Below are 12,148 nucleotides of genomic sequence, written 5' to 3' on the forward strand. Positions count from 1 at the left end.
AGCCATGCCTCATTGATACCTCCTACACACTTGTCACTGTGTGATGAATGGTTGTAAAGTAGTCATTTCCCCTTTTTTATTTTTCTGACATCAAGAGGCTGTGTTTAGCCAATTCATTAGACAGAGTGAAAAACAAATATTGCTATCTCAATTCCAGATATGACCTTTGGTTTTGTGTGGGGTTTTTGTATGAGTCATCCAGAAATACCTCCAACCTTCTTAAAGTTCCAATGCAGCTGTTATAAAAATAAATAAAAAAACTCTATCAAATCCTTTCTAGGTAAAAGTTAAGTAACTTACTGTGATTTGTTTAAAATTTAAAATGGCCAAAAATAATCACAAATAGCTTCCTTAGCAAAGAGCAATTTCTCAAGCAACAATTTCTCAAGCAACAATTTCTCAAGCAACTATTTTGCGAGGGCTGTCTGGGAGTTGTCTTACTGGGGAGAGTAAAATGGGAAACTGTTATTGGCTGTTATTGGCAAGAGAGGTTTGGAACCCTCTTCTTTATTCATGTTTTTAACTCATTTACCGCCTAGTGATGTCACCAAGCAGGCCAAAAATTCCATCCCACCAAAACAGGCTGAAATTTCAGGTGTTCTTTTCAAACCGCTCTTACACTAAAAGGGCATGATCATTTTCACAATATTATTCAAAACCTCATAGTGGGGAAGTATGTACAGTGTATGTACAGAGATCCTCACTGAACTTCTGGAGAGAGTTTGCTGCACTGAAAGTAAAGGGGCTGAATAATTTTGCACGCCCAATTTTTCAGTTTTTGATTTGTTAAAAAAAGTTTGAAATATCCAATAAATGTCGTTCCACTTCATGATTGTGTCCCACTTGTTGTTGATTCTTCACAAAAAAAAATACAGTTTTATATCTTTATGTTTGAAGCCTGAAATGTGGCAAAAGGTCGCAAAGTTCAACGGGGGCCGAATACTTTCGCAAGGCACTGTGTATATATAAAACACAGGAAAATCATGTGTTTGACTGCACTGGGCTTTTAAACCATATTTAATGCAGAACCCTGATACCGCCACCTTTTTTAAAAAGAGGTCTAGTCTCTCACCTTTCAAACAGACTGTTTCTCTAACTTTTTTGCCGAATTTTCTTTTTATATTTGATAGGTATTACTGGCAACGAAGCCTGTACTTTTATTTCCTGCAACCAACCTAGTCGAGATTGCGGTAATGTATTGTAAAAGTCCTGCCAACCCCGCAGTATAAACGTCACCTTACATCTTACCGTCTTGGGCACGTATTAACAAAATCAACATTCTATTGCCGTCTGACTTGTCCTTATCATTTATTAAAAACTATAAACACAAAAAAAAGGCAGTCTTGCATGACATCGCAGCAGCCTGGTCCAAATAGTAACGTTACATGCTCTATTTTCTGCACCTAAAACCCCATCCATTTTAAAATGTGTTTAGGATAGCTATGTCAGTCCAGCAAGCCAGGAAACTAAAAGCAACTTTCTCTAAACAATGTTTTGGTTTGTGTTAGCCTATTAGCTAATGTAGCTATCTAACATTAGCTGGCTAGCCAGCTCGTATTATACCAGAACATATCTGACAATGTTTTGAGTTGAACTTTTTTTTCTTTTCTTGTTACATTACACAACCTTCAATGTTATGTCGTAATTACGTACAATTCTGGCAAATTATCTGCAATGAGCCAGGCTGCCCAAACTGTTGCAAATACCATGACACAATTTCACCTGGTTAATATTGTCTGCTAACCTGGATATATTTGAGCTAAATATGCAGGTTTAAAAATATATACTTCTGGGTATTGATTTTAAGAAAGGCATGGGTGTTTATGGTTAGGTACAGTCGTCCAACAATTGTGCTTTTTTTCGGAAATGCTCTTTTGTTAAATCATCCCCCAGCGTCGCATCGATTATATGCAACGCAGGACACGCTAGATAAACTAGTAATATCATCAACCATGTGTAGTTATAACCAGTGATTATGATTGATTGTTTTTTTATAAGATAAGTTTAATGCTAGCTAGCAACTTACCTTGGCTTCTACTGCATTTGTGTAACAGGCAGGCTCATCGTGGAGTGCAATGAGAGGCAGGTGTTTATAGCGTTGGACTAGTTAACTGTTAGGTTGCAAGATTGCATCCCCCGAACTGACAAGGTGAAAATCTGTCATTCTGCCTCTCAACAAGGCAGTTAACCCACCGTTCCTAGGCCGTCATTGAAAATAAGAATGTCTTCTTAACTGACATGCCTAGTTAAATAAAGGTATAAAAAATTTCTCTCCAAGTCGGCAAAATCTGCGCCCAAAAATACCAATTTCCGATTGTAATGAAAACTTGAAATCGGCCATTCCGATTAATCAGTCGACCTCTAGCACACTCTACCGACCTGTTTCAGCTGGGACCCCTTTAGCCTCTGGAATCCGAATGTTAGCAATGCTAACAAGTACATGTACAATGCCAGAATGCTAACGAAATGCAAACCTTTTTACAGTCTCCGACCTAAACTATTTGCAAAAAAAATGCTACTCCCAGTTTGCTGCACGGACAGAACAAATATTAGACAGCAAGGCTCTTGATCCCGGAGGGGATTCTCTGCTGTTAGGCTTTGAAGTGGAGCTTGGTTTTCGGAATACGTTAACATTGTGGACAGTTAACTTAATAGTTATAAGATATCTAGCTGGTAAACATTTAGTTGTGAATGTTGTACTGTAACTAGATCACCTGGCACGTGCTGCACAACAGTGAGTGACTCACAAGGCTCCGGTCTCTCGTCGTTGCGTGCTTGCGTAAACAAACATCACGTGACTGGGGAGTACTGGTAAGCTTCATCATGAAACACTGTGGCAGGTGAGATGAAGAACGCCATCTTTATCTTCTAACGTATTGCACAAGTTGACTGCAGGTATTTACTTAAAGTAACTACAAATATTCAAATGTGTATATATAAAAAAATAACTTTCAATAAATAGATTCAATAGTATTTAAAAAACCCTCCTTTTGGCAATTTCCAAATACCCAGATACCCCAATGTATATGGTACACTGCCCAAGTCTAATAAACATTGGCCAATACATTTTCACCCAATTCTTTCTCTGTCTTCAGTGGTAAACAGTTTGACATGTTGATTTGACCACTGCATCAAACATACTTGTATCCTTTTGTTGTCAAGCAGAGATGCCACCTGCCTGAGACTGATTTATCCTGAGGCCTGAAGATCCTTCATTCTAGAAGCCTATTTACATTAGTTGCCGCCTTTTGCAGCACACCACAGATTTGAAACTTTTCTATTTACTTTGTCCTTAACTTGAACTGTTCTGAATGTCTGTTTCTGCAGGAGTGAGTGACCCAGTGGGTTGGTTGGTTGTGAGGGGAGTCCTTAACTTGAACTGTTCTGAATGTCTGTTTCTGCAGGAGTGAGTGACCCAGTGGGTTGGTTGGTTGTGAGGGGAGTCCTTAACTTGAACTGTTCTGAATGTCTGTTTCTGCAGGAGTGAGTGACCCAGTGGGCTGGTTGGTTGTGAGGGGAGTCCTTAACTTGAACTGTTCTGAATGTCTGTTTCTGCAGGAGTGAGTGACCCAGTGGGTTGGTTGGTTGTGAGGGGAGTCCTTACTTGAACTGTTCTGAATGTCTGTTTCTGCAGGAGTGAGTGACCCAGTGGGCTGGTTGGTTGTGAGGGGAGTCCTTACTTGAACTGTTCTGAATGTCTGTTTCTGCAGGAGTGAGTGACCCAGTGGGCTGGTTGGTTGTGAGGGGAGTCCTTACTTGAACTGTTCTGAATGTCTGTTTCTGCAGGAGTGAGTGACCCAGTGGGCTGGTTGGTGTGAGGGGAGAGCAGCAGCAATGGGTGAAATGGAGGGCTCCTACAGGGCCATACAGACCCCTGGCACCCGGCTGGGGGCCCAGTTCAATGCTGGGATCAGTACCTTGGAGCCGGGCCAGAGCCTCAGTAATGCCCTGGGCCCCGGGGGTAGGAGCCCAGGCAGAGGACTACAGCTCAGGGTCCAGGGCCTGGACGACTCCCAGGAGTTTTACGACTTGGAGGTGAGTTGCCCATAGAATTACTAATTCGCGTTGCGGTCATGCTAGTTTTTGACGACTCTTTATTAATATTCAGAGGGGGTAGTTGGATTCCACTTGTAGAACAGATCCACACAGCTTCATTATATGGTCATAATTAAATAAATCAAACGCATATTTTGTTACATTTACGGGGAGATCAAAATGCAATGCACGTCTTTCTGTTGGTCAGAAAATTCCCATTGCAACAGTATCTTTCCTAATTTGTCAAGTAAGAGAAGCCGTTCTGTAGCAGAGGCACAACAGCAGAGCACGTTGTTCCCAAGTCCCTGACTCGGGTGGTGACAGCTGCCACATGGCTTTGGTCCACAAATCCCTTCCCACCCCCCTTTAAGACCGCTTACTGTTGGGATGCCCTGGTGTTACTTTAGTCTGATTAACACTATGGAGTTGGGATGCCCTGGTGTTTACTGTATTCTATTTTACACCATGGAGCCGGGATGATCCTGGTGTTACTGTATTCTGTTTTACACTATGGAGCTGGGATGCCCTGGTTTTACTGTATTCTGTTACTTTTAATGCTACTGTTACTCACTATTGTCCCTACTGTGGCTGTGATCTATGCCTCGCTTCCCTGCGGTTTGGCTGTTTGGTGTAGCCCGGTCAGTGAGGTGTGGTCATGACTGCAATATGATGGCCACATTGCCTTACCCATTCCTTTCCACCTGACCAAGACATCTATCCTTCCTGTGCTTTGATGTTCCTCCAGTCTGTGCTGACTCCTCTTCTCTCTGGCTCGTAGTCAGGTCACAGCACACTGTCAAGTTGAGCAGACAACGACTTCAATTAAGCCTCTCCCAAATACTGTCAGGAAAACTGTAAATCACTATGGAGAGATGGAAGAGAGAGAGGGAGCATGTGTTTGTCACTTTGCTTTACACGTGCGAGCACGGTTTTACAGTTCACACACGACTATGGTTATGAGGCAATGCCATGGCTGTATATTTGAGGAGTTCGGGTTTTCTACTAAAGAGGTTTTGTATTTGTTAGTCCAGTTGTCACTCAAGTATGACACACGACTTTAGCTCCATATGGTTTTTCTAGCCTGTAACCCCAGAGGTGCTAGTGGTAGGCCAGCATTTTGTATCATGGTGGGGGGGGGGGGGGGACACACTGGCTTTTGACCCTGTCAATAGTCAAGGCCACCACTGAAATCTAATGCATGGTTACTCTCTAGTGTCTCCTCCTCAAGCTACTGGTTATTAAAATGAACTCTGGCTAAGGGAACTTTACCCTGCTAATTATACCAGGACATAATAGAAGTAGTAATAGATTGGGTTCTGATGGACTGGCTCTTAGGCCTTAGATAATGATTTGCTGCTGTCTTGCATAATGTTTTTGTTCCCCACTTGTCTTGTATTTGTGGCTGGTTTGCTGTCTGTTTATCCTCTGCCTGCCTGTCTACCTGGGTGGCTGATTTAGCTGGCTCTGCCTGTCTGGCTGGCTTGGTGGTAAGTTGGGCTGGCTGTCTCTCTGGCTTGGCGTGTGCAGGACCTCATTCACTAGGCTAATAGGAAGTGATGAGGAAGTCACTACATCACGCCACGTTTCCTGCTCTCTGGAGGGAGAAAATCCATCCAAGTAGAGTTTCCACTATAAATTAACACTGAAGCACTCTGAGTCGGTTACCACTAGGGCTGTTGCAGTGACCATATTACCGCCACACTGGCAGTCACGAGTCTTGAAGGCAATCAAATTCCACGTGACTGTTTATTCACCATAATTAGACTTCTCCAAGCTCTGATGCTGCTGATGGTCATTAGTAGCCAACCAAACTTGCTAACTGCCTGATACAGCCAGTGTCTGATTCAATTTGCGATTACATTTTCATTGATGTCAAACACGTTTTGAGAGCCCGTGAGCTCATGTTGCGCAACATTTCTATAGGCTATGCAATTATGAGAGAGAGGAGAGTGATGGCCTCTATTAAAAAGAGGAGGATCCCCTTCAGCTTTCAATGGGCTAGGTCTACTATATTTACTTATCAACTTTCCTAATATTAAGCAATGTGCTTATCTTTACAACAGGAGTATAGCCTACTTGGCTGGCATGAAAATGAACCATGGGAAAGCATCCTCCATTCACTATTTTTAAGTGGATAGATGACAGGTATTTATTTGCCTCTGTCTCTGTTTTGAGACGTGTGCATGATAATGTTCTAAATCAAATATTACATATTTGGCCAAACTGATTAATCTGGGGAAGAATGGTCAGTGAGGTGACCAAGAACCCAATGCTCACTCTGACAGACCTCCAGAGTTCCTCTGTGGAGTTGGGAGAACCTTCCAAAAGGACAATCATCTCTGCAGCACTCTACCAATCAGGCCTTTTTATGGTAGAGTGGCCAGAAGGAAGCCACTCCTCAGTAAAAGGCACATGACAGCCCACTTGGAGTTTACCAAAAGGCACCTAAAAGGAATCTCAGACCATGAGAAACAAGATTCTCTGGTTTGGTGAAACCAAGATTAAACTCTTTGGCCTGAATGTCAAGCATGTGGAGGAAACCTGCCACCATCCCTACGGTGAAGCATGGAGGTGGTAACATCATGCTGTGGGGATGTTTTTCATCAGGATACTTGGGGAGAGATTGAGGGGAAATAGGTGTTTGGTGAAACAATTCTCCATAAAAATGCACATTTTTGTAATAAAAGCATTACATGTATAATCACATTTTACGGTAATTTGAGAATGGTGTTTTCACACATGTATTTATGTTGGAACATTCGCACTTGTGCTGTGTACGCATTGCTGTGCTTATGTGAAGAAAATAGCCTAATACTTTATCAACATTTTTAAGCTAAACATTTTGATCTGTTGTCAGCCTCAGCCTAATTGTTTAAAAAAAAAAAAAAAAAATTTTAAGGCTGGTGGTTGTATTAATTTGGAATCTATAGCATCCCACAACTGTCCCAGACTGTTTGGAATATTTACATAGTACATTGACATGGACTAGTGTTTTTGCTGTTCTTTAGGCCTACTCATCTTGTTGGATGACAAAGTAAATGTGGACAGTTTTTCCAGTATCTTCAATTATGCACCTCAGAATTCAATAAGGACGGGCGCTGTTGCGTCCTGTCTGTCTTCACTTGTAGCCTGTGAGAAAGACTCAATCACATGACGGGCATTGGCTAATAAGAGTTGAGATATCTGAGAGAGCCATGGAGTGAGAGGTGCTTTAGAGCTCGCAGCTAGGAGAAGGGAATTATAATTATTATATTCAACCCAAGGCACAATGGCCACTGGCTGCTAACGGTATGGATTTGTTTTTTGGGGGCATTACGGCCACAAAACGGGAATACTGCTGGGAACTTGGAGGCATTATAAAGTTGTTGTCAAATTGTGAATGAGAGACTGATGAAGTGTGTGCAAACGGCTCAAAAAGAACAATGTCATGAGGTCATGTTTTCCATTGAACGTTCGTCAAGTCGTTAGTTGCATCATGCAGCCTTACAATGTATTAAACGTTCAACAAAACACAAAGCCCCAATGTTTTTATCACAGCTAAAGTTGCATAAATAACTCTAAATTAAGCATATAACCTATCTTTGTTAACCGCTCAATACAGACTAGCTGCGTGTGTGCACTCCCTCATCGTTTGGAGACAATATCCTTTATAGTTTATTCAGCTGTGTTCAATTGTATTCTTCATACTATAAAATAATGGCATGCATAAGCACATCTTTTCATGGGGACACTGCTGAGACAATATAACAACCATGACCCAGATTATTTATTTTTATTGGCGGCAGTGTAGCCTAGTGGTTAGAGCGTTGGACTAGTAACCGAAAGGTTGCAAGTTCAAATCCCCGAGCTGACAAGGTACAAATCTGTCATTCTGCCCCTGAACAGGCAGTTACCCCACTGTTTCTAGGCCGTCATTGAAAATAAGAATTTGTTCTTAAGAACAAAATCTTATTTACATCAACGGCCTACCCCGGGCAAATCCTCCACTAACCCGGACAATGCTGGGCCAATTGTGTGCAGCCCTATTGGGACTCCCAATCACAGCCGGTTGTGATAGTCTGGATTTGAACCAGGGTGTCTGTAGTGACGTCTCTAGCACTGAGTTGCATTGCCTTAGACCACTGCGTCACTCGGAAGCCCGAGATGTAGCACGGGGACACTGCTGAGACAATATGTCAACCGCAATGCCGCCGGGGCGAGATCCCAGCCGCAATGCTGCCGGGGCGAGATCCCAGCCGCAATGCTGCCGGGGCGAGATCCCAGCCGCAATGCCGCCGGGGCGAGATCCCAGCCGCAACGCCGCCGGGGCGAGATCACATGATTCAACCTAGAGAATCTTTTATAAACAACTGCAATGAAGACTGTTTATAAAACAGAACTATTATAAATATAATACTACTTTTTACTTCACTACATTCCTAAAGAAAATGATGTACTTTTTACTCCATACATTTTCCCCTGACACTCAAAAGTACTTTACATTTTGAATGCTTAGCAGGACAGGGAAACGGTCTGATTCACACACTTATCAAGAGAACATCCCTACTGCCTCTGATGTGGTGGACTCACTACACACAATGCTTTTTTTTGTCAATGATGTCTGAGTGTCGGTAGTGTTCCCCTGGCTATCTGTAAATGGGGTGGGGGTCTTGTTTGCGTAATATAAGGAATTTAAAATTATTTTTTACTTCTGATACTTTAGTATATTCTAGCTATTACATATGAATTTTCTTTTGATACTATTTCAAACCAAATACTATTAGTCAAGTATTTTGACTTACTTGAGCCATTTTCTATTAAGGTATCTTTACTCAAGTATAACAATTGGGTATCCCCCCCTCCCCCCACCTCTCTATCTGCTCAGTGACATGGGGTGGGATACTAATGGAGCTCTCGAAGACAGAATGTCACTCTCTAAAAGTGGAGTTCATTCTTCTAAACTTGTAGTTTCCTAACGTGCCATTGACTTTCATTTAAGATAGCTGGCTAATGTGTTTTGTAGTAGAAAAATGCATAATTCCATGTTTCTAGAAGTGTATTTGGAGTAATGATTCATCAGAAAGTAGGTATATATACCATGTATTTCCTCGTTGACTATGAATATAAATCTAGATTTGTGCTTTTTTTTTGCCAATTTAAACATTACCGATGAGGATATGATGAACACTGCTTTAATACTCTACTCTTTATAGCTACTATGGCTTGTAATTTTAATCTTGCTTGAAATTTTCCCATGTGGACTTTGTGCATAAATAGATACTAAATTGCAGTGTTTGATGTTTCAAATTGCTGTGCCCTTCAACAAACTCTGCCATCCTCCACAAATCCAACCAGGGCTACAAATCCAACCAGGGCTTTGATGTTCTGAGTACTGCCTCTGGTCTGGTCCACAGCTGCAGGTAGCTGGTATGGTCAATGTCAGCACAGTCACACATTAGCCTGTGTGGTTCTTGTCCAGGGCTCCAGGCCCCTCCTACACCTAGAGCAACAGGAGAATGCCCATCCTTGTGGTGTCTGGCCAGGAAGGCAGGGCAGGGAACACAGGGTTCTTTTATCCAGCCAGCCCCTCTCTTTACTGACCTCCACTTCTCAGCTCTCTACTCCAACTCACCATGCAAGTAGGGGGCGAAGGGGTGGGCTGTGGAACCAAGCGGTGTGAGAATGCGGGAGAGGGGAGGTGGGGTAGACTGGGCTAGCTCAGCATGCGGGACTGGAGGAACCAGGAGGTGGGGTAGACGGGCTAGCTCAGCATGCGGGACTGGAGGAACCAGGAGGTGGGGTAGACTGGCTAGCTCAGCATGCGGCACAGGGAGGTGGGGTAGACGGGCTAGCTCAGCAACTGGGACTGGAGAGGGACAGGGAGGTGGGGTAGACGGGGCTAGCTCAGCAACTGGGACGGGAGGGACAGGGAGGTGGGGTAGACGGGGCTAGCTCAGCAACTGGGACGGGAGGGACAGGGAGGTGGGGTAGACGGGGCTAGCTCAGCAACTGGGACGGGAGGGACAGGGAGGTGGGGTAGACGGGGCTAGCTCAGCAACTGGGACGGGAGGGACAGGGAGGTGGGGTAGACGGGGCTAGCTCAGCAACTGGGACGGGAGGGACAGGGAGGTGGGGTAGACGGGGCTAGCTCAGCAACTGGGACGGGAGGGACAGGGAGGTGGGGTAGACGGGGCTAGCTCAACGTTAGCAAACAAGTACATAAATAGTGAGGTTGACATCCAAGTGGGGGACTCAGAGGAGGGGGAGGAGAGAGGGGCAGCTTGTGTTTTTTTTTTAAAGACCAGTTGTGTCTGAGTTTGGGGCCATAGAGGAAGGGGGGGGAGGGGATGAACTCAAGAGTGAAGCTGCTTAGAGAAGCCCCACAGGACTTGTTGCCAAGGAATTTCAACAACTGATAATTTAAACATTTAACCCGTTCAGTGACAGTCTCAGCCCGGAGAGGAGAGGCTGTTCCAGTGTTCCAGTATTGATTTCATGAGTTTCTTGTTTTGTGAAACCAGCAGAAGTTTATTTAGGACATGCAGTATGTGTTGGTAGAAAGTGGAACTCATAGTATATAAAAGCACGTATTGTGAGTCACATGAAGATTCTGCTTGAGTTGTTTAATCTGTTTTGTTCCAATTTTTATTTGAGTTCAGTTCACCCATGTTTTGCTTAATCATGAACTGCTGAAGGGTGATGCAATCGAAGCTCTGAATTTTATGGAACCTTCCCCTGGCATGACAAGCTCCCTGTCCCGCATGCTGAGCTAGCCCTGTCTACCCCACCTCCCTGTCCCTCCTGTCCCGCATGCTAAGCTAGCCCTGTCCACCCCACCTCCCTTTCCACCCCACCTCCCTGCCCACTCCACCCCACCTCCCTGCCCACCCCACCCCACCTCCCTGTCCACCCCACCTCCCTGCCCACCCCACCTCCCTGTCTACCCCACCTCCCTGCCCCCCCCAGTGGCGTTCTACGCACATCGAACAAAGCCGAGTGGGGTTAAGTGTTACGATTATCTAACATTTTGATGTAATAGTAGCTAGCTGTTCTCATGATAATGTGATGGGCTGTCCGTGTCATCTGCAGCATCTGTGTGTGAATGCCCTCCTCTCAAAGACGAAGAATAACAGAGTACAACTTATGTTCTTATTTTTCAGAGGAAATAATCTCGTATGTGATGTCCTTGTGTTTTAGATTGTATTCACTGGTTTCTTCTCTTTCCTCATTTGAGCCACTCAAAAGATTTCAATGTTGTTTACCCAAAACCAAGAAAAACAGTGGATTGTGTGGCCAGCATATCAGCCCACCACTTAAAGATATAGGAATGACCTGATGGAGAGTACTCTGCTTGGACAAATACTGGGAGCCCAAAATCCTGTGGAAGAGGTGGTCGTCTGGCAGCCAACTTCACCCCCGTCGCAAAAACTTAGCAAGGAGGTCTGCAGTGACATGGTTCAAGGACACTTGGGGGGGGGGGGGGGGGGTTTCTGACACCCCTAACTCACCCACTATCCATGAACATGGTCCTGCTACCTACCTAATAGAAACACTCATGGGACATCAGTCGTTAGCCTCTGGTTATTATCACACTGTCTTGTCTATGGTACATTTACGGTCATGGGACATCAGTCGTTAGCTTCTGGTTATTATCACACTGTCTTGTCTATGGGACATTTACGGTCATGGGACATCAGTCGTTAGCTTCTGGTTATTATCACACTGTCTTGTCTATGGGACATTTACGGTCATGGGACATCAGTCGTTAGCTTCTGGTTATTATCACACTGTCTTGTCTATGGGACATTTACGGTCATGGGACATCAGTCGTTAGCTTCTGGTTATTATCACACTGTCTTGTCTATGGGACATTTACGGTCATGGGACATCAGTCGTTAGCCTCTGGTTATTATCACACTGTCTTGTCTATGGGACATTTACGGTCATGTGACATCAGTCGTTAGCCTCTGGTTATTATCACACTGTCTTGTCTATGGGACATTTACGGTCATGGGACATCAGTCGTTAGCTTCTGGTTATTATCACACTGTCTTGTCTATGGGACATTTACGGTCATGGGACATCAGTCGTTAGCCTCTGGTTATTATCACACTGTCTTGTCTATGGGACATTT

The 12,148-nt window shown here is 44.0% G+C and overlaps 1 protein-coding gene across 11 annotated transcripts in view; it reads left to right on the forward strand.

Moving 5' to 3' along the window:
- The window catches only part of farp2 (FERM, ARH/RhoGEF and pleckstrin domain protein 2), an 88,249-nt gene that overhangs the window by 3,735 nt on the left and 72,366 nt on the right, over positions 1–12,148 (forward strand). For all 11 annotated transcript variants that reach the window (XM_090236425.1, XM_090236427.1, XM_090236422.1 and 8 more), the window contains exon 2: positions 3,787–4,035. In XM_090236425.1, the coding sequence (XP_090092551.1) occupies positions 3,835–4,035 (201 nt within the window). In that variant the 5' untranslated portion in view covers positions 3,787–3,834. The remainder of the gene's footprint in view (positions 1–3,786; positions 4,036–12,148) is intronic.

The sequence above is a fragment of the Oncorhynchus mykiss genome, chromosome 5 (genome assembly GCF_057628025.1).
Source record: "Oncorhynchus mykiss isolate SJ-2025 chromosome 5, ASM5762802v1, whole genome shotgun sequence".
In the NCBI taxonomy this organism is placed as follows: Eukaryota; Metazoa; Chordata; class Actinopteri; order Salmoniformes; family Salmonidae; genus Oncorhynchus; species Oncorhynchus mykiss.